Genomic DNA, 23,974 nt, shown 5'->3' with positions numbered 1-23,974 from the left:
AAGTCCCTGTTAATTTTCTGTCCATATTGGATACAAAATCATGGAAACTATGTGAATTCCCAATATAGGCACTTAACAAATATGTGTCCAGTCACATTTGAATGCACTATTACAGTGACCAATTTGCCCAGATCGATTTTACCAATTCCTTTCATAATCATGGAAATTTTATTTAAATCAACTGGACTTCTTTTCCTTTCCAAATGGAACAAACTTGATTTGTTTAACCCTTCCTCATCATGCACATTCCTAATATATAAATCATATTTGTTGTTCTCCTCAAAGAGAATAATTTATTTTCTTATGGTTTCTAATCAAATAAATACAATACTTGGCTATTGACCAATCCTACAAATAGACAACAGCTGCAGGATGATATTGGGGGTGCTAAGTGGGAAATAGAATCAGAACCTATGTAGATCAAAATAAAGGCCGCAATCTGGGGACCTGGTGTTGCATTGGGTTGGCAACCATCATTTCATTTCTGGAACTTGAGTTATAATTTCACACAGACTCGAGGGTTACAAGTTTCCTATTTATTGGCTTTAATGATTATGTTAAATTAGCCTTGGAAATCCCAGCCTAGTTCCTAGCAAATATGTGCCAAAAACTGGCATCAATTAGAGCTAAATGGACTCCACATGACCATTGGAAACTAGTTCAGAAATACTGTGCTGGTACAGTTGTGGCTTCCTTTTAGAGATTGAACCTAATACACATTGGGCCAGATCTTGCTGAACAGAGTATCCCATGGCGTGTGCCATTAGACATTTTGTTTGCACTTTTCAGCTCAAAATTTCTTGTGTTGTAACTTGCTGGAAGTGTAAGCTCATAATTCTGCGGAGAGAGCAATGGGGCATCTGGAATCTTAGGGAATGGCAGAACTTGTGGTGTTTCTCCATAACCAGTGAGATTTAAAATTAAGAAAGAATGAAATCGGGTCCAAAAGAGAGGGAAATAAAAAAATGGATTGTGAATGAAAAGAAACATTTTTTTTTTAGTTTGGTATTTTAAAAATAAAGTGGAGGCCCTACCATCACTATTCACAGCTTCAGGCTACAATATGCATCTATAAGTGTATGTTGCCACAGCAACTCGGACTCCTTGGGGGGAGCGGTTGACTCAGATGGCTGGATGGCCGGTATGGACCAGATTGGTGCCAACACAACAGGGTTTGATCCCTGTTCCAACTGGGGTGGATTTGGGACCAGCCTCCTTTCCCTACCCATGGAGAAGAAGATTTTTAAAATCCCTAACCACAATTAACTACGTGCTGGAATTAGATTGGACAGTTTAAATTGTTCCTTTTCTGGGTCAAAGAGGCTGATTGGAATTGCATTAACAATTATCACAATTTTAAAAAAGATAGTTCTATCCCTAACTTTCTGTAATGAGTTATATGGACAATTAATGTACAAATCCAGCAAGTTCTTAAAAATAATGGGGAGGCTAAGGTTGAGATGCCATTTGTGCAATGCAAATGGCGAAGTGGGAAAAATAAACCAGTGAGTTCTGGAGACTCAAAACTTGTGCCATATTTCTTAACCCCTGAACTTGCTGGCCAATTTGCACATTAACAATAGCATACATTGTTAACACTATTATTTTAATTTTTCAGGAAGGTTAGGCCCGTTATTATGGCAGAGTAGAAACAGCTTCAGTCTTCAGCTGACGGTGCTTTAGCTAAAATAGGAGTGCATGATTCTGATACTGGGGATGAGAAAGTGTACTATTCTAAAGCTTGAACATTTAAATGGCCCAGATTTTGCTGGAGTGGAGCATCTCACTGATCTGTCCAGTTCATTGTAATATCCATGTGTTCTTGACTGTCTAGGAAATAATGCATACATTATTAAGACTGGCTTTCACAAATATTAAATTCCAAACCCACCAACAATGCAGCAAAGCTGGATTGTGATTGGTATAGAAACAGCGGTGCTGCTTCTTCCAAGGTTTGCTAGCCATAAATTATTTTCTTCAAGAAGTTAAAATTCATGGGAAGGCAAAAATTTTCTAATAATATGGAAAAATGAAGCTGAATAGATTTAGATTGTACTTATTTGGAATAAGTTCCAGCCCATTAAGTACACACTTTCTCTTCTTGCCAAACAACTTAGGTTTAAAAAAAATTCAAATCGCACATCAGCAAAAAGCTACTTGAACCTTCTTTCATTGAAAAGAGGATGAGCTAACCCTGGATCAACCATTGCACTCCAGTAATAATGTCTCCTTGAACCAATGAACATATATTGATAGATGTTTGGATTTGTGTTTTGAAGAGCCCTTCTTTGCTGTCATCTTATATTATGTTGCCTGTGCTTTGGTCATACCTGCAGTAAGTTTACAAGTCTGTGCTCCAGGTATGCAAAGCTCAGGGGAGAGGGTACTTTGTAGAACCATTCCACTTTGCTAAGTATTAATGTGGTGTGTTTCAAGATTGCTACAAGTGGATAGCTGAGCTTGTATCTCATCACACTGCACTAAAATTGAGGAAAGCAGAGCTTTGCTGTGCCTACTTAAATTCCTGCATGCACTGCTGACCAGCCTCCAGTCACCAATGAACTTCGTGAAGTTAGAACAGTATTAGTGCATTATTTGGTTAGTTTCTAACATTAGAAAATGTAACAGCAGACCAGCTGAATACTCTAAAGTATTTGTGGAGTGAGGCCATCCCTTCTAAAATGGCCTTACAATCTACACCAAAGGAACAGTTTCTGAGAAGCGAGCAGCATTAAGCTTCATGTTTGATGTTGAAGTGGAGTAAAAATTTGCACCACACAGATGGAAATGTAATACAATGGGGGCATTAAACCCTGTGTACAGGATTCAAGACTACAAACAGGAATTATTTTGAGTTGTTTGATGCTGCTTAGATATATGGGCTCTCTCTTAATTCGTCTCTAGTGTTGTGTAGAGTATGGCGATTTTTCTCATTTTTCAAAGAGCTCTGAAGACAGGAAGCATGATTTAACATGCATAATACTCTGGACACTAAGAAAATCTGCTTCACCAGATATCTTGACAAACCTAATAAATTTTCTCACGTTTGTTTTTGGATATGTATTCCAGTGTCTGAGATATAACAGGTCGTCGATGCAGGAATGTGACCATGGAGCAACACTTACACCTCCATTTCCTTTGCTAGCTGAAAGTGGAGGTCTTCACATTAGCATATATATTTGCATATTTTCACTGCTTATGACCCTTTGACCCATGCTTGCTCCTTCTAGTTAAGGAAAGCCGATGAGACATGCAGCTCAGAAATAATATTGAAACATGGCAAGCTCTTGCCATATAGTTTTAACCACTGGCTATAAATTTGCTGATAGGCAGCAAAAACAGAGCAATTCCAACTCTTGGGGCTCTTGTTTCTTCTGAAACTAGTACATGGCAACACAGGGCATACTTACTCTGTAACATGCCACATGGACTTAATTTTATTTCAGAACAGAACTTGGGACCAGCTGAACAATAATAAAAAGGTATAGTAATAGTACATGCAGCTTGGCACACAGAGACTCATAAGCCAGAACCAAATAAGCTAATAAATTCATCATCAAAGCTGTCTTGTGACCTGAGTGCTGAGAAGAGTTTTAAGCAACACTGATTAGTTTAAGGAATTTATCCATCTCTATTTTGTGTTTTTCTCTTTCTGTTGTTTTGTGGATGTAGGTCTTTTAAAAAAATAAATATAAATCGGTTAAATAGTAATAATGCATTGCATGTGATGCTCTGGTCTTAGTAACACCTATATGTTACCCTTGTACACTGATCAGATTTACAAGAAAATAGCAATCGAGGGACCAACCACTTCTTAAATTCTCCAAAATCGATATCCCTCTTTTATAAAGAACAGAGGATTATAATATATGATTTTTCGGTATTGTGATAAATGAGCCTCAACTGATGCACACATTCCTTTAAGGAAAATTTGTTTGCATATACATATGGAATTTGCCTACATTAGAACTATATTTAGTCAAATTTATAATGCGGCAAAATGAAGAAGAACTGGGAACATGGAAGAAATAATTTGTTCTGTTGAGTTTTATGTTTAGTAAACATTTTTTCATGAAAGTGGCGAGTACCTTTAATAGGCTAATCTGGATATGAGAGATTGCAGTAATTGATAAATTTGAGAAAGACTGACCTTGAGATCTTTTGCAGTTGACTAATTTAAATATATACCATGAGTTCTCACCCAAATTTGTCTTGCTGTTTTGAACTTATTGATTGAGGGGTAAGATTTTTGTCAAGCAGAAACAAAGGGGTACTTTCATTTCAAAGAAAGCAGCTCATGTTTTGTCCATGCCTAAATTATTGCTGAAACTCGTCGATTGTTATAACACCTCATGGAAAAAAGAATAACAGATCCTCCCCCGGAAGCAATTCCTGGGAACGAAAATTGTTCTCTGTGGGATAGTGGGGACACTCTTGTCACAGAAGAGAATGTTCCCTTCATGGAAGGAGGTAGCAGAAAGGGCCAACATGGTCACTAAAAACCCCAAAATCTGGAAAATTTGAAAACAAAAGTGTTAACACCTCCAGAAAGACACTAACTTGGGCAGCACTAGGATAAATTGCAGAAGGCACACACACACACCAGAAGGAAAATGGGGTGGGTTATGTTACAAATGCATGATGCACCCCACCTAATTTTCATCTTTGAGTGATGCTTTATGTCCAGGCAATAAACACAAAAATCCATCTTTATATACAAATATACCTGCTATCATGGAATTCAAGCCTGAAAATATCAACAGCATTTACAAAATAAAATCGCAATTTACTTTATTTAATTACTAAATTAGTGACCCTGATGATATAATAGATGTGATAAAACAGCACATCCTTTGATTTGCCATGAGTAATGCTAAAGAATGTCTGTTATTAAGTATAAATACAATAAGTATAATTAAAAAGGCTCATAGACCCCAGTAATTACGTTGGAAGATCGTTTGTTAAATGCATAAACAGGGCTACATGAAATTATGGAGTCTACGTCTCATCAGTCTATTGCAAATGCTAATTTGTGTTCTAACCAGTACAAATATTATATATAGCTCTTTTGTGCAGGCTTAAACTCATATTAATGTAAATGGAAAATAGCAGTTTTCCAAGAAGTTGTTTATTTGCAGCATATCTCATATCTGCTCCTTATAAGTGTATAAATAGTGGGGGAAATAGCATGCATTAAAATAGGTATTGTAACACAATTGAATTCAATTTAGTGCATAAAGATCTATGCATAATGCTTAGACCTGGATATTGAAGTGTATGCCCATGGCCTGCACCAGTTAATAATAATGTACAGAAATACTATGAACTAGTCAGACTGATCTAGTGTCTAATTAAGGTTGTGATGGATGAAGGAATTAGACAGCATTGATCTTTTTTTCCATTCATCAGTTGCCGCTGAAGTACATTAGTTACTTAGTGTAATCTTCACTATGTTAGCCACTACACATGGCAGAAAAAGTTTGCAAATATGTGTGACATGCTTCATGAAGCACAGGGTATTCAAGTTTAACACAGCTGAACTAAGCTAAAACTGTGTCTTGCACTAAGGGGCTGGGATACAATCATTAAGGGACAATGTAGCATTTTGTAATTAATACTGAAGTTAAAGTTTAAAATATTATCACTGCTGTCTTGTTTTGCATAAATGGATCTTTTTCTGATTGGCAGGATGTCAATCTGTGGAATCCCACAGGGGTTTGTATTGGGGCCTCAACTTTTTACAATTTACATCAATGACTTAGATGCAAGGAGTGAAGAATGGTAGCTAAATTTGCAGACGACACAAAGATAGGTAGGAGAGCATGTTGTGAAGAGGACATGAGGTTGCAGTTGGATATAGAGGTTGAGTGAGTTGGGCAAAGATCTGGCAAATGGAGTTTAATGTGGGAAAATGTGAAGTTGTTCACTTTGGCAGGAAGAACAAAGAAGCAGAGTATTACTTAAATGGAGAATGGCTGCATAATTCTGAGGTGCAGAGGGATCTAGGTGTTCTAGTATATGAGTCACAAGAAGTTAGTATGCAGATACAGCAAGTAATTAAGAAGGCTAATGGAATGCCATCCTTTATTATGAGAAGGATTGAACATAAAAGTAAGGATGTTATGCTTCTGTTATACAGGGCATTGGTGAGACTGCATCTCAAATACTGTGTGCAGTTTTGGACTCCTTATTTAAGGAAGGATGTAAATGCATTGGAGGTGGTTCAAAGGAGGTTTATTAGATTGATATCTGGAAAGAGTAGTTTGTCTTATGAGGAAAGGTTGGACAGAATTGTTTCCGCTGGAGTTTAGAAGAGTGAGGGGTGATTTGATTGAAGTATACAAGATCCTGAACGGCCTTGAGAAGGTGGACATCGAAAGGATGTTTCCTCTTATGGGTGAATCCAGAACTAGGGGGCACTGTTTTAAAATTAGGGGACACCCTTTTAGGACACAGATGAGGAGAATTTTTTTCTCTGAGGGTTGTGTGGCTTTGGAATTCTCTGCCTCAGAAGATGGTGGAGGCGGAGTCATTGAATATTTTTAAGGCAGAGGTAGATAGATGCTTGTTAAGCAAGGGAATCAAAGGTTATCGGGCGTAAATGGGAATGTGGAAATTGAAACACAAGAAGATAAGCCATGATCTTATTGAATGGCGGAGCAGGCTTGAGGGGCCGAATGGTCTACTCCTGTTCCTATTTCTTATGTTCTTATGACACGTTTCATAATGGAAATATCATGACTTTTCATATCATGCTTTATTTATTTTCTCTGCTCTTAATGTATGGCCAGTACACCACCACCCCCACTCCCTCCCCCAACCACCCCACACAGCCACAGCACTTGAGAACTTGTTTTTCATAGCATCCGGACACTATAAAGGCATGGGATGACGACAGGAGAGAGTTCAGTCAATCTTCAGAGCTATTGAGGAAATCGGTGCTTAATAAGTTTTTAAAAAAATGTATTTCCTGTACATCTCCATTACAATCTATTATAAACGTGTTTCATAATTGAGGAAAGGATAATGTAGCTATCAACTAATCAGTAGAGTCAAGTCTTGAGATCTTCGTAACCTTGAATTCTTCCGAAAACAAGGCATCAAAGCCTGGGGTGGTTTTTGGAAGGCATACAGAGATTCCATACCTTGAACATGTGGACTCTGATCAAGGCTTTGCCAATAATTCCCAGAGATTTATAGGTGCAATCTTCCGTAGGCTGGGAAAAAAAAAATCAAAGTTGTGTTTTGTAGAGGAGTTGGAAAGATGAATGTTTACAGGAAACTTGCTGTGGTATATTTTTGGAACATGCCTAATGTTCACGTTTCTCCCACGTTCTTTCAAGTACTTAAATACAGATCAAAAAGTAAAATTTAATTTCTTCACACTCTTCGATTTTAACAAATGGACCACATGAAAAGTGAAGGTGCACATAATAAGTTATTTATGTTGTAGAAGATGTATCCAAATGTTGTCTTTGATTATATTTTTACCAATGAAGTGGGTGGGATTGCCAACTGTATTTGTTCCAACAGAGATAAATGAAGGATTAATTTTAAATAGACTTTGTAAGGTTAAGACTGTCTTTTTTCTGTGTGCTGTGTTATATTTTATCTGAGGAATGCATGTCTTTGATTTTTATTTTAAATCTGATGTTGCTTATCTTTTGTTCATGAAAGAAACAACCCCCCAACCTCTTGGAAGATATTGCAGTAAAACACTTAACCCCTTAGGACTGCATTTAAGTACCTGAAAGAACATGTGAGAAACGTGAACATTAGGCGTGTTTCAAAAATATACCACAGCAAATTTCCTGTGAACATTCATCAATCAACTCCTCTGCAAAACACAACTTTGATGTTGCAGCTTCTAATTCCGACAGGTTTACTAACATGTGACATCTACAGAAATCAGATTTTGTAAATTGTGCTTGGCCCAACCATCTTCAGCTGTTTCATCAATGACCTTCCCTCCATCATAAGGTGAGAAGTGGGAATTTTTGCTAATGATTGCATATTGTTCAGAACCATTTGTGATTCCGTAGATGCCAAAGTAGTCCGTTTCCATATGCAGGAAGAGCTGGACAACATTGAGGCTTCAGCTGATATGTGGCAAGTTACATTTGTATCACATAAGTGCCAGGAAATGACCATCTCCAAAAAGAGAGATTCTAACCATCTCCTCATGGCATTCAATGGCATTACCATTGCTGAATCCCCCACTCTCAACATCCTGGGGGAGTTACCATTAGCCAGAAACTGAACTGGACCAGCCATATAAATACTGTGGCCACAAGAGCAGATCAGAGGCTGGGAATTCTACGAACATACGAAATAGGAGCAGAAGTAGGCCATCCAGCCCCTCGAGCCTGCTCTGCCATTCAATAAGATCATGGCTGATCTGTTTGTGCTTCGAGTTCTACATTCCCATCTACCCCCAATAACTTTTGATTTCCTTGCCTAACAAGAATCTATCTATCTCTGCCTTAAAAGTATTGAGTGATCCCACTTCCACTGCCTTCTGAGGCAGCGAGTTCCAAAGTCGCACAACCTCCGAGACAAAAATCTCCCCATCTCTGTCCTTTAAGGGGGACCCCTAATTTTAAAACAGTGTGCCCTAGTTCTGGACTCATCCACAAGAGGAAGCATCCTTTCCACATCCATCTTGTCATGAACATTCAGGATCTTATGTACTTCAATCAAGTCACTCCTCACACTTTTAAACTCCAATGGAAACAAGCCCAGCCTGCTCAACCTTTCCTCCGGAGACAACCCACTCATTCCAGGGGGAGAATTTTCTCCTCATTGGGGGGTGTTGTCCGGGGGTGGGCATGCAGCTGATCGGCTGGACGCCGCCATTTTATGTGGGCGGGCCAATTAAGGCCCGCCCAGCATGACGCAGGCCTGGGCTGCCTTAGTCAGGGAGTGCGCTCTTTCACAGTTGCGTGCGAATGAGTGCAGAAATCTTCCTGAGGCACAGAGGTTCCTTGGAGATTACTTTCACCTATAAAACATTGAATAAAGGTAAAAAAAAATTTAAGGACGTGTTCCCTCGTGTGAAACTGTCCCATGAGCTAGGACATGTCCATTAATTTTATTAAAAATTTTTCAAACACTTAAAACGTTCATGAAACCTCATCCCGCCTGTGGATGAGGTACCATGAAAAATGCGAAGGCCGCCTGGGCTCTTTGCCTGCCCGCCAACCTTAAGGTTGGATGGGCAGCTCAGCTAATTCCTTTATTGGCTTTTTAAATGGCCTTAATAAGCCTTTGACAGTTTGGCGGGGGACTGACCTGGCATATTTGTGTGAATGCTGACCGGTAGCGGGGGAAGGATGCACGGGACCCCTGCAATGGGCAACTGGGCTTGAGGTGTGCCGGCCGCGAGGAGATTGATGGTACAAGTATCACTTATCAATGCTATTTTTTCATTTCCAGGAGAAGAATTCTCATAACAGCGCCGAGCGCCTGAGGACTGGCAGTGGGCCAGGCCAGATTTTGCTGCCCTCAACCTGGAGAGGCGCCATGCACCCAAGTCCACCGGAGCCAGAGAGGCTGGGATTCTATGGGCAGGTATGAATGGCCAGCACTCACATCACCAGTAGTCTCCCAACATCCATGGCAGTGCTGATTGTTGAGTGAGTGACGTAACCAACATGGTTTGCCCATTGCGTGTGGAATAATGAGCACACGATGATCCAGGGGACAGGCATGTACGTTGACGTTGCCCGCAGGCTAACTGATCGAATGTCCTTACTCTTCCTTTCAGCATCAGCGGTGCAGGGCCGGGACCCAGAGCAGCAGGGACCCCCTCTGACACCTGAGGGGCATGAAGTTGCACCATCAGAAGCGTCGCACCGTCTCTGCCAGGCAGGCACCAGCGCAGATACTGGCACCTCGGTGGGCATCATATCTTTGGTTGATGTCGCAGGTCACAGTGGTGAGAGCACTTCACAGTCGCTGGAGGAGTTGGCAGAGACAGAGTGTGCCCATGCAGCCAGAGGACTGCAGCGGCCCAGGCACATGCTCAGTCCATCGATGATGATGAGCCTCTCGAGTCGTCGGTGATACAGCCAACTGATGAGATGCGGCCGGGTGTGTGGGACCATCTGGTGGAGATACATGAGGCTGTGCTTGGCTTGGTGTCAGTGGTAGAGGAGTCTACACAGACTATTGCCAATGCAATGAGCCTCATGGTTGAGCGCCAAGCTTCCTCCATGGAGAGAGTGGTGACTGTCATAGAGAGGCAGCTCCAGGGACAGGATCAGGGGTTCCTGGGGTTGCGTTCGGACCTGCAACCCCTCACAGCAGCATTGACCTCCGGTGGTCAGTGCCTGTGTGGGCAGTGGTTTGGGCACCAGGTATCCCACCTCAGTGCCCATCCATCTACGGTGAGCAGGGAGGGCCGAATGGACATCACGTCGGCGGAGCAGCTGCCTGTTGTCTCTGTTGGCGCCTCTCGGGTCGCTCCGGATGAGGCCGGTAGCTCCTCTGCCTCTCTGCCAGTGACCGCGGCACCCAATGAGGCTGCGATGACTGGGGAGATGCCAGCTGTGGAACTGGCCGCTCCCTCCCAGGCAAAGCCAGTACAGGCTCAACGGGCCAGAGGACGTCCGCCAAGGTCATCAAGGCCAACAGGACATCAGGGAGAGCAGGCTGTCTCAGATGCCAGTGCCAGCGAGGGGGCACCGCAAAGATGTAGCACCCGCAAACGTAAAATGAAGGCACCTTAGGCACAACCCGGGTTCATCACTGGTGGTTTTTTGTTGACCCCCCTATGAGTTCCTTCTGATTGCGAAGTGCAACACCATTTTATTTCTTATGTCAAGAGACTTTTGTTACAGTATTAAATTTATGTCGTCTAAAATGGCTGGAGGTGCCTCTTGGGCAGGTGCATGGATTCCTGAGGTTTGATGAGTGATTTGTGTCATTTACATTTATTGACTGGGCCCATCGTCAACGCTCCTACCCAGACAGGATGGAGGCTACAGACCAGGCTTGTGTTGGAGATCCATATGTGCTGTGCTAGCTAAAGGTTCCTTGGATTAGAGCGTCCGGGTATCCCTGCCTCCCTAGAGTATGCCCGGGTCAGCATGTGCCCCCTCATCATTTCCCTGTGCGTTCTCATCCTCGGACTCACTGCTGGACTCATCGTGCTCAGCCGCAGCCACTCCATCTACATTACTTCGCCCACTGCATCCCCCCTTTGCAGCGCAAGATTGTGGAGAGCACAGCATGCAACCATTATCACCAACACTCAATCTGGGGGGTACTGGAGTGTGCCCCAAAATGGTCCAGGCATCTGAAGCACATTTTGAGAAGACCAATGGCTCTCTCCACCACAGCCCTTGTGGAGGCGTGACTTTGATTATACCGCTGCTCAGCTTCTGTTCTTAGATAGCGGAGAGGCGTCATGAGCTACCTTCTGAGGGGATAGCCCTTGTCACCCAGCAGCCATCCATCAAGCTGGGCTGGAGCGCTGAAGAGCCCCGGCACCTGGGAGTGTCTGAGGATGTAGGCGTCATGGGAGCTGCTTGGGTACCTTGCACAGACTTGCAGAATCGGCATCCTGTGATCACACACTATCTGCACATTCATGGAGTGGAAGCCCTTCCTGTTGACTAAGGCACCGGGCTCACCTGCTGGCGCCTTGTTGGCCACATGTGTGCAGTCTATTGCACCCTTGACGCGGAGGAAGCCAGCAATGGCCGTGAAGCCTCTGGCTCGCTCTGTCTGGCTGGCCTTGTCCCAGCAGTAGTGGATGAAGGTCAATGCATGCCAGAACAGAGCATTTGTGACCTGCTTGACACAAGTGAGGGCAGCTGATTGGGAGACACCGCAAAGATCACCCACCTACCCCTGGAAAGAGCCGGAGGCATAGAAGTTGAGGGCAGCTGTGACCTTTAGAGCCACTGGCATACGGTGTCCATCCACACAGTTAGCGGAGATCTCAGGCCCAATCATCTGACAGATGTAGTTGACTGTTTCCCTTGACAGTCGGAGCCTCCTTCAGCATTGCACCTCTGACATATTGAGGTAGCTGCTTCACCGCCTGTATACCCTGGCAGCAGGATAGTGGCATCTTCTGTGGCCCCTTGCGCCATGGACTATCTCCTGGCCCTGCGCGCCTTGTGCCTGCGCCTCTCCTCCCAAAGGTGGCTCCCCTGCAGGCTGAATGTGCACTCGTGGCCTCCTCCCCCTTCTAGCCCCCCCTTCCTCCTCAGATGAGGTGCCTCCAGTGGAGAGATTACCTCCCATTCCCAGGCTCGGGGAGGCTTCCTGAAACCTACAGGTCCCAAAACAAATCCTCACTGATAAGTGCTGACCTGAAGGCTATGAGTCCAGTCCAAGCAGCTGCTATGCATTTTCAACTTTCCCACCTCACACAGGCAAGTTTCACTAACTTCTGAGCAGTAACTTTTAAATGTCTGGATTTGCGAACCCACTGAGCCCTCTTCTCCCGCCCGTGGATGAGCTACATGCAAATTTCTAATACCTGCCTGCCTGTTGCGCCCATGCGACGAGCTGAAAATCGCACGGGTGCCTTAAAATCCCGGTCAGTTAGAGCCTCAAGGACCTTAAGTGGCCCATTAATTAATGGCGGTCACGCAATGAACATCATTGCGTGCGCGCCCACCGAAGTATCGCGATGGCGTGCAGTGATGTTGGGATGCGCACCCGAAGTCACCGCGCGTCATATTACATGTTGGAGTGCGGATCCCACCCCCCGCATGCCGACAGAAAAATTCTGCCCTTGAGTTACAACTTTGTGCTTGTAGCATTGAAGGTGAATATTGAACACTATGCTGACATGACAGTGTCACCAGTTAGAGCACTGATACATTATACTGTGAAGCTCTACTCTGCTGTGTGCCTGATCTTGGCTGTGCTGTGCAGGAATTTGCCCACTGAATGCTGCAATTCCAGATGGGGAAGATGAACAAATGGAGCCTTAATTTCACATCTCATCTGAAAGCTGACACCTCCTGCAGCACCACATTCCCTCAGTACTGCACTAGATTATGTGCTCAAGTCACTGGAGTGGGACTTGAACTCTTCTCAGTCAGGCAGGTGCTACTACTGAGCCACAGCTGGTGATCTATTAACATAAGTGCTTATCAATACAGGGGAGCACTGACACTGGGTGGGCTACTGGGATATTGCTGTTAGATTTGGATCATCTGGACAAAAGAGTGGCAGCCCTTAGGGCTGTCATGTGATGGCCATTGTGTTGTTTATCAGCCAGGTATCAGCCAGGTATTGCTGCAAAAATATGGTATGATGTTCTGGCTCTTCCTTTGATATGGAAGGATGAACGTTATGCAATCTCACACCAAAGTAATTGGCTGCCATTGTATTTTCAGGCATGCTGATGTTTGGTTGTGTAACTGAGGCTAAAAGTAGCCATCTCACATTTCAGTATCTACCTCTTCCAACCTGTGCTCAACCTCAGCAGTGGTACATTTATCAGCAAGCACTAAAGCTGCAATTAATTACTAATAGGCAGCCCTAATAGCTTTCAGACCACTACTGGCAAAATCATAACTGTGGGGACAAGAGTGTGGCTGTTTTCAGCTGTCATCACTTATTCAGTGGCCCAAAACGTAACATTAAAGAAAAATGAAACTGAACTTAAAAGTGCGCGTGGACCCATTAGCAGCTTTAGCACCAGCAGGTTCTTTGGTGTCTGAAGGGTGACTGCCGTGATTAGGGACCCCAGAGGTCACAGGAGAGCCAGTGTTAAGTTTCAGCAGATGTGAGACTTGTTCATTTAGTTCAAATTGAATCTCATACTGCCAGTCCTGGAATCTTGCACCACCATTTGAGTCCATTGGCAGCAGCAGACTTCTGGGTGCAATTATTAGTGATTTGTGATACATATAAATTTAAAATGGAAAACTTGTGTGTTTGAGACAATGCGGTCTCTTTATTTGCTTGGCCTGTGACTCTACACAGATTGGGGTTTTGAAATGATCAAACACAATGGATGCATGGCATGTGGATGGAACAAAAGATCACCTGTAACCAGGCTTGATAGATTTTAAAGGTTGGGAGTCAACAGCAGCTCCATGTTGCCACAGTGACCAGGCAAGTCAGGAACCTATGGTCTACTCCTGTCTGCCCTCATCCTGACCCCAACAAAAACCCTGGGGATGGTAGTCATTTGAATAATAGCGGCAGGCAGCCACACCATTAACCATGGCCATTAGAACATCTGGCCCAGTGGGGCAGGAATACTTTAAAACAACATATTGTCGCTCCTTTGGGGGGAGATGGGGAGTTTTGCCTAACCCAAGACTCCCAATTGGAAAAGTTTGTATGCTTGTTTATTCTTGCACAACACTCATAAGTGCAATTAACCCATTGCTTACTTTCCCCATAGTATGAGAGAATATATTGTGCACAGTATATATTGAATATTGTTTTATTTGCTTCTTTATTGCTTTTGGCTTTTTACTTCCCTTTTTCACTTCTTGGGCTCCTTCCCTTTAAAAACCTGCTCTCTTGACTGAGGAGTAATGGCCAGGTAATTTGTTTCCAGGGCATTACTCTCTCACACATAGGTAATGCCAATAGAAGGGGCACATTTTCCTTTCAATCCTCCTCCTCCTAAGGGAAACACTACTTTATCGTGCCAAGTGGAAGAAAACAGCATGTAGAAATAAATGGGAAGAAACAGGGAAATACAAAGTATATGTGAGGTGTGTAATGTTAGGTTTTGGGAATGGGTTGCTTTGAATGATATCCCACAGGATTTAGTGCTGCAACACCTGTTGTTTTCTAAATTACATAAATGATTTGGATACTCAAACCCCAATTGTATGCTTGTTAAATGTGATTGCAGAACTAAATGAGAGAGAATAGTAGACATGGAAGGAACAATGAAAAATGACAAGTCTAAAATCAAGAAATATTGAGCAATGTGCAGTGGTGAAAAAATGCACCATAAGTATACATAAATGGGATTGATTTTTCAGAGTTGGAAAATGGAATGGGAGTTGTGGACCTATAACGTTCAATGTTAAGTTAAAATGAAAAATTGGTGTACATCACCTGAATAGTAGTCTACAGAGTTTTTGCATCATCACACAGCATAACTTCCATAGATGAGACATCATTGGAGAAAAAAGTGGAGAATTTCCTGGGTATGTATACAGCACATTGAATTGTCGGGAATTCTAGAATATATTGGAAAACTGGGCAAGTTAGAGTTCATGCCTATAAAGAAGCCACCTAATTTTCCTCCTTTAATTTAAATAGAGGAAATTGGATTGGCCTTTTTACAGGCCTGTACTCTAACATACTCTTTGTTCCAATATTCACTGTGGTCAGCATGCCTAGTTACAGACTCAGGAAAATATCACATAGATTATAAATATGCTATACTGTGATCAGTATTAGTCATCACCCAATGGGTCAGATTTTCATGCCTCTGTCTGGATCAGAAGGGAGGTGGAAGGACTTTAAAAATGGTTGGTGGTGCACAATTCTGGGATCCTCACCACCATTCCTGTTTCCGGCAATTTATGCCAGCAGGCAATCAGGGTGACGGTAGTGAACCCCGAGCCCCCTCGCACAATTTTGATGGAGCCAGGTCAGGTTTTTGCAGGAGATGTAAGGTGGAATTTAATATTGGGCGCAGGGATTTTGCTCACCAGCTGGAGAACTTGCAGGAACCTGTGTTTGGGAAGGTCCATCAGAATTGAGTGAATATCAGGCACTTAACTGGCCAACATGGAGCCTTTCCTGGGCTCCAGAAACAGGAATTGAAATACTGCTTCAAGGAAAGATAAAGTTACTACAAATGAATAAAACTGCCAATCAAACAAAGCTGAATGCATTAGTCATTTTTGGAGCTCAACTAAGCATTCATAGTGAGGACATCTGGCAACTGTATGAACAAGAGCAGGCTTGACATCTGATTTGGCAGATTGCTTCATTATGAATGCTTGACTGAGCTCCAGACTGACTAATGCATTCAGCTCTGTGGGGAGCTGCGAGTTATGAGTACACAGGAGATATGAGGGACATGATGGAAGACATGAGGGAGCCTGATGGGATGATGCATGACAGGGCATGATGGGGATATGGGAGATATCAGATGGCATGGGGAGGGAATGGGGGGGGGGGTGGGTGAGTGCTGGAGGGCCAAGCAACCATGAATACAACTGGGCCACTGTCCCAGTAAGCGGAGGCAGACCTCCTAACCTGCTGGCCTTGCCATCCACCTGCTTCCATTGCTGCCTCAGGAGGCAATGGCCCAGGCTCCAGCCTGTGCCCACAACTCCAGCCCATGCGTACCACTTCGGGATGAAAATACAGCAGGCACGCACTGTGTAGAATTTATGCTGATTGGGCAGGCGTGTGCCCAACCTGATCAGAAGCGAAATCACGCAAGATGATGGGCAAGTGTCCCAATGTCATCTCACCTGATATTTCGGTTGGCGGGTGCACGCAAAAGTCGGAAGTGCGTCCGCCAACAATTAAGAGGGAAATTAAGGTTATTAAAGGTGCAATTGTCTCTGAGTTTTCATGGTCCGTCCAACCTTACAGGTGGACAGGTGAATCGGCCAAGCAGCCTTTGCATTTTTCATGAATTCTCATCTAAGGGTGGGATGAGGTTTCCGTTATTAAATGAAAGAAAAAGAAAAATCCATGGACAATGTTTTTATCATGAATATGTTCAGACGACTGATTGTGATACTTGGACATTTTTTTCCTGATTTTTAAAAATTTTATTTAATGCTTTTCAGGTCTTCAGCTCCCTCAGGCAGCTCTCTGCCTTCAGGGAGGTTTCTATCAGAGCTTGCCTGCGCCCACACTGACGTCAGTGCCCACCTTCCTTCCGCGCTCACCCCGGCAGCGCTGAGCTTCTCAGCGCACGCTTCACACTGGCTGGCCATTAATTAGCCAGCCAGCGTGAAATTGTGGTTGGGGGCCGATCATGGTCGGCGGTCTGTTCCCTGGCCGACCCCGGACCCGCTGATTGTGCCCGTTCACCGACCTAAACCTTCTGCCCTTTAAGGTGGATGGACAATAAAGGGGATCAAAAAATTTTGAAGCCTTTGTTAGTCGCTTAAATACTTATCAAAATTTCCAAAAGTTATAAGGGGGCATGAAATGGAACCTGTGGACAAGTTGTGTAGTGGTCCCTCCCCACCAGTCTGATCGTTTAGAATGGGAGCATGCAGGAGATGGCAGCAAGGCTCAATGCCGTATAATAGCGACTGCTGAGCATGGGGACAGATGGGAGAGAAAATGGCATATTTTAAGGAAACTCTCAAGGTAAGACCACCACATAGTAATAGGGACCAGCTAGATGACTCACAATTGCATGCCAGGAAGTGTTTACCATCAACCTGTTCCTGATTTACTGCTCACCCATGCCAAGCCCTCACACAATCTTGGTTTTCTAAGAACTCATATGTACCTAAACTTCAAAGTGAGTCAGGAAGGAGAACCAGAGGCATAAATTTAAATAGTGAAGAGTAAATTTAAAACAGATATTGGGAGCAAATTGTTTACTCAAAGAATTATAAATGTTTGGAGAAGTTCCCAGTCAGGCTGATGAGAGACAGAAACATTTGGGACATTTAAAATGGCAAGTAGATGTTAAAATGGGGAAGACAGGATAGTAGAGGGATGAGTTTCAATGGTTTGCCTTTCTTATATACGTTGTTATTGACAATCAGTAAAATTGTCGTTACTTCTTTACTTCATACTTGCGTGAAAGGAGCCTCAAAGGGAGAAATAACATTGAATATGTTGTGGGGAGAATCACATTGGTGTAATTACAGCACAATCCACACAACATTCCAGGAGTAAGGGGCAAGAGTTTGCGTACAGATATCTCACCTGTATGCCATTGAGTTTCAGACAGGGATTAATGATAAACTAAAAATTTTCACAGTTGCATCTAAACCAAATACATTAATGTAGTAATGAATTAAGGGAAATTGTGAATTTTTATACAATTAGACATGGCAGGTTTTGCATTTATTAGGTGGTTATACAGTTGGTTGTCACTGTTGAAAGATTTCACATCATTTTCATCGAATGCATCGTTAATCAAATGTAATTCTTAGAGGTTTCTCATTAAAAAGATGGTCAATTATTTCTTATGAGGATTAAGGTGACAGTTAGTTGGAGCTGCATGGTTTGTTTTCTTTTTTAAAATGCCTTTGTTCTTAGTTTTCAACAATATCAAGATTCCTTGGGGTTTAAAATTCTGGAACAAGTATTTACAGTCTGCTGCAAAATCAGGCAGGATATCATGGGCCATAATTTCCAAGCTTCAGGGCAGTATAACTGGGGAGGAGGCGGGTGGCGTACCCCGAAGGTGCTGTGGGGAACTTGGAAGTGTGTCCGCCATCAAGTAAGAGGGTGATTAAGCCCATTAACGCCGCAATTAACGGAGATTTTTCGTTGCCCGTATAAAGTTACGGTTGGCAGGTGGGCGAATCGGCCAGGCGGCCTTTGCATCTTTCAGGAAGCCTTATCCACAGGCAGGATGAGGTTTCTGTTATTAAATATAAAAAGAAATGTATGGACAGAATTTTCATCATGTAAATGCCCAGATGACTGATTCTGATATGTGGGCATTTTTTTTACGGATTTTAAAATCTTTATTTTTTGCATTTAAATTCTTCAACTCCCTGAGACATCTCTCTGCCTTCAGGGAGCTTCCATTCCACGCTGCCCCGCACCAGCACTGACTTCAGCGCTCACCCTCATCCCACCCCTACCGTGGCAGCGCTGAGCCTTTCAGCGCACCTTTCTCTCTGGCTGGTCGTTAATTGGCCAGCCAGCGTGAATTAACATTCCGTTCACTGGCGGCTCCAGGGCTCGCTGATCATGAGCGCCCGCTGAACTAAAAATCCTGTCCATGAACTTCCTACGAAATAATGTCTGGAAACAATAAAGACTTTGGGCCCAATATTTGCAATTTTAAGTCCACCAACATGCATATTTTATTTTGCCCAATTAACAGTTTTGGCTTTCTGACAGGCAGAGAACACTGTGGAAGAGGCCATTGGCCAGGAGCAGGTAGGTTTTTTTGGATATCTTGAGGAGGGAGGTTGGTATATTGTGGCTTGGAGGATAGGTGGTTTATCACGGAGAGAGATCAGTAGCCGAGATGGGGGAGGCCGATTGAGGGAGGCTGGGACGCCTTTGATCAGGGGAGGAATTCCAATTGTGTGGACAGAGAAATGGGTTTGCTGGCATGTGGGGTGAGGGAGAAACACCCCTGCTCCTCCTAGCTCACACAAGTAAGTGCTGGAAAAACACCTGTTCCATATAGCAGTCCCCACCTCTCTTTAGATGCTGGATTTCCTAGGCTTGGGAAACCCCATCAACCAAGAATAAACCTGAAACACAGATACAACCTGAGGCATACAGCCTCATTAAAATATTTAAATGAACAACCTGTCTCCTGGGGACGGGTTGGTGGCCTGTCCATTAAAACACAAGTGGGTGACTTCAAGGTGGGTTGGGTTCGAGTTTAAAAGTTTTGTGTACTAATATCACACTTGACCAAAACCTAAAATTAACATAATGTAATCTCTTTCATGTGACCAGCCCACATGATACACTCTGTTTGGTTTCTTCCCTCCCTATGAAAGATGAGACACTGTAGAAAAATATTAATGCCATACTCCCAAAGAGAGTTACCTGTTGATGTATCTCTGTACAACTGAGCTTTGCCCAGTTCCACAATTAACTGGCCCATTTAAATAGGATCCATCCACTATGTACACATGGTTCATATTTCCTGAACCAGCATGGATTCCCTTTACTTAATCATTTTGAAATCCATCTGCCTTTCCTTAGCCCAGCACTTACTCTATTCGGTTTGTTTGACTCATATAAACTTTGCTTATTCTAATCACCAGGCCACATATTGGTGCCATCAGCACTTTTTGTAATATTATAAGTATGTCCCACAATATTGCTGTTGAAAAGTGTAGATGGTAGGGGACCCAGAACAAATTGTGGTGGAGCTTTATGTGGTATTTTATCATGTTGAAATGTCTCAATTGAATGCATAACTTTTTGTCATGTAGTAACTGTTGTTATGTAGATGGAGCTTAATTGTAATGTCACGTTCGTTCTGCTTTCCTTTTGTCTTAAAAAGGCCTTTTCCCTTTTCTGCAAGTTTTCTTCTCCTCTTGCTTTGCCTTTTCTACCCTCACCTCAAGGCAATAACTCATTGTTGGGTTATAGTTCCATGGGCAGAATTTAGCTGCAGGTACATTGCCCAAATGGCTATTTTTCACGTATAAGCCTAAGCAATGAGTGTGAACTGTTTATTCAATGACCGGAGGCAATTGCAACCAACCTATCCCTGCCTCCACATGACTTCCATGCAATTGTATTTCTAATAGGAGTTGCTAGGTAGTTATTAGAAAGAGGAACCCTAGCAAATTTTCTTTCCCCCTCCCCATAATCCAATGATGCTGAGACCTGTTGTTGTGCCTCTACCAATATCCTAACTGAGATCAGATAACTCAACATACACAAGGAATCAAAACTGAGACCAATTTGACTTTATGACCCACTGCCTTAACCTTAATCTGAAGAGAACCATTTTTGCCAAGCCGGTTCCCAATTCAGCTATTTAATGTGCCATTTATTAGATGAATCTTAATCTTTGTTGGAAGCTTCACATAGAGAATTGTTGTGATTACATATTAACAGGATATTTTTGATCTGTTAATTTTGTTACTTCCTCTTTGAATTCTGGTAGGTTTATGAGGCATGATCTATTATTTCTATAACTATATATAAATGGGCACTGATGAGATCCAATGAAATTATTTTGAGTATTTCCACATTGCCATTATTAGACTAATGATTCCCTGATCCATATCCATCTTATAATCCTCAGGTGCAATTTCTGTGCTTGTGGAACTTCTAAACATGAAATAGAACCTCACCTTTTATTTCCTGGAGGATTGTAAGGTGTATACCATCTGGTTCTGCTGCTTATAAATATTTAATTGCTTGAGTTTCTTCACAACACATGCTTTACTGACCTCTGCAGATGTTATAGATTCCAAAATCCATTTAGCTGGATCTGGAATTTGTCTGAGCTCTTCATTTATGAAGACTGATGTGAAAAATGTATTTAACACATCAGCCATTTCCTGATACCCCATAATATTTCCATCCAATTAGTCCATGAAAGAAACTATTTGGTCTTTGACACACAGTTTTATCTATCACTTTACAAAAATAGCCTTACATTGCTGGCCACATTTCACCAGTTTCATATCCCTTCTATGCATATTGTAGTTTAACATAATGTGAGGTTTACATGGCTTAGTCTTCACTCCTTTTGATTCCTTGTATCTTTCAAAATAATTATTTGTTTTCCTGTTAATGTTGACGTTTTACGCACTGGCGTCTTGGTATTAGTCTTTTTTTTTCATCTCTCATGGAAGAAAAATACTTCCTCTCTGTTTCACTTCAAGAACTGAATAAATCAAACAGTAATCAGGACAACACAGGTCCACTAATCGTGTTTTTGTTTGAGTAATTCCATCTGCCTCTCGCTCTGTCACCCCTTCTCTATTTCTCTCCATCTCTCTTGATGGTTTTTTTTGATTTTCATATCATCTCTAATTCGCTCATCGTATACATTTTTTAAAACTACTTGGCTTTCTTATCAAAGGTAGAGAACAAAGTAAGATTTTAGCAGATAACTTCCAGTCATGCTGCTTATTTTATTTGATATATTGCCTTGAAGGAGCCATGGCTTTATTGTATATACTGAATGGAATTTGGTGTGATAAATTATCTCTCTGCAGTGTACATAAACAAAATTTGTGTGATAACAGATGTAGGGATAAATGTTTTTATCGTATGCCATCATCTTCAGTTACCTTGCTTCTAATTGTTTTAGGTGTAGTAAAGGCAGGGATAAGTAGAGACTCTGAGATTGAACTAAGAAGGTGCTTTATATTGAATTGATGTACATGAATAAAACCCAATTTAACTTTATCAAGGGCTTGTTGAAGCCATAAATAATAATAATAGCTATATTTGAAATAATTTAACTTTTGTTTAAAAAAGTATTCCATAATCACAGGTAGATACGCAGGTACAGACATGTAAATGCAAATATGTTACAAACATTGGACTCTAGTATTCTGTGGAAATACATTAATGCATTTTCTGTATGTGTCTGTTCTTTTGGTATCTTTTAACATTCTCACCACTGTTTGTTGCTTTATGTGGCAGTACAATGGGTCACCTTTTCAGGGCCGCTTTCAATTACATATATACATCAGCAAGCATAAAGGAGAACAGTATTAAAATATTAAGCCTAAATATTTGACCAGCTGGTCAAGTTTGATATTTCAAATTTCTGATTAAATACAGTTGGAAACTAACTGCATTTGGATGCTTAACTTGATTTTCACAATATTTTACTAATTATCAGAACCATACATAGAGCATTAGAAAGATTATTTTGTTCCAGAATATTTTGGGTCCTTTTTGAATGGCGGAGCAGACTCGATGGGCCGAATGGCCTAATTCCTGCTCCTATGTCTTATGGTCTTATGGTCTTTTAGTAGTGACGGAAAATGTTCTGAAAAGTAAACCATTGAAATTGAAGATTGTGTCATTTTCTAAAAAATAAAAAATTTCAGAAAGTGACTGAGTACTCAGTGCGAGTTTAACTGTAGTATAATTTATAATCCAGGCAACAGGAATAGAAACTGAAAAAGAGCAAGCAGCGAAAGTTCATTGTCAGGAATGAACATAAAAGATACATAATTTATTTTTGGATTCTAATTGCTATTACTTACAAAGAAATATTTGCATCAGGCATTCAGTTAAATGGCATTGGTAACACAATAAGATGCCTTGGGGAAAAACGATGAGGGTTCAGGGAAGCAATATTCATTTTACTTTGTGTTGTATATTGTATACACTGGGTGTATTCTACATTTTTGGAGTTTAGTGACTTTTAAACTTTGCTTTTGAAAACTTTAAAATTTAACTTTAACATACATCAAAGTAAAACTTTACTTTGGTATCTAAACATAATGTTGGAGTCCATTTTGGCTGGCAGTTAATATTAAATATATAATAATAGGAATGATCTGTACATTCATTAGGTCACTGTTGCCTTATATGCTTTTTATAAATAAAAGATCTATGTGTGGAGTTGTACCTTGTTAGCAAAGATCAAACAGTTCAGAGTGGAACTTTGATCCAGTCTTCAAGTGACTGAGGGAAACCTTTCTTTATGCACAGTTTATCCAAAGCTCTGATCTCCCTGTTTGATCAAAAAAAAAGTTAAAACCAGAGGAGAAAGTGTTCATCTGGCCATGCTGTGCTCCCTTGATGTGCCGCAAGGCAGCAGCTCCCTTCTTTTCTGTCATTCTGTGCTCTGTTCTCTGCTTCACTGATGGTTATCTGTCTTGTTTGCAGGTGAGCGCCCCTACCAGTGTCCCTACTGTGACAAAGCTTTCAGCAAGAATGACGGATTAAAGATGCATATTAGAACACACACACGGGTAAGAGGAGATCATGTTTCTTCCTTCTTTCTTCCTTCTGAATAGTGAAAACAACTGCTGCAATGCAGATTACAGGTAAAGTTAGTAATTTTGAACCAAAACTTCACTGTTAATTTTCAAAGCTTTTAAGGTGAAACTACCCTGATTCTCTCTCTTTTTTGCTGGTTATATCTACATATATAATTCAGCTGTTAGAACTATTTCCTAGCCATGAGTAACTTCACATTTTTGCAGACATGGTCATTACACTGTGCCACCAAATGACTAGGTATCCTGCAATAAGCTGCTGCAGCAAGGCGATGGGAATGATTACAAATTTTGCAAAAGTAAGAATATAGCTTCAGTGGAACTCAGAGGAAACAATAGTTACAAAATTGAGAGACCAATAATATGACAAGATTTGGCTACAACCTAATAGCCCGCTTGATATCAAATTTACTGCTAAT

General features: G+C 41.9%; 1 protein-coding gene across 5 annotated transcripts in view; it reads left to right on the top strand.

Annotated features, from left to right (window-relative positions):
• Positions 1–23,974, top strand: part of prdm5 (PR domain containing 5) — a 368,385-nt gene that overhangs the window by 273,792 nt on the left and 70,619 nt on the right. For all 5 annotated transcript variants that reach the window (XM_078543358.1, XM_078543346.1, XM_078543337.1 and 2 more), the window contains one exon: positions 23,443–23,528. In XM_078543358.1, coding sequence (XP_078399484.1) covers positions 23,443–23,528 — 86 coding nt within the window. The remainder of the gene's footprint in view (positions 1–23,442; positions 23,529–23,974) is intronic.

The sequence above is a fragment of the Cetorhinus maximus genome, chromosome 1, assembly GCF_964194155.1.
Source record: "Cetorhinus maximus chromosome 1, sCetMax3.hap1.1, whole genome shotgun sequence".
In the NCBI taxonomy this organism is placed as follows: Eukaryota; Metazoa; Chordata; class Chondrichthyes; order Lamniformes; family Cetorhinidae; genus Cetorhinus; species Cetorhinus maximus.
The sequence above is the reverse complement of the archived record's forward strand: the minus strand, read 5'-3'. Positions and strand labels throughout refer to the sequence as shown.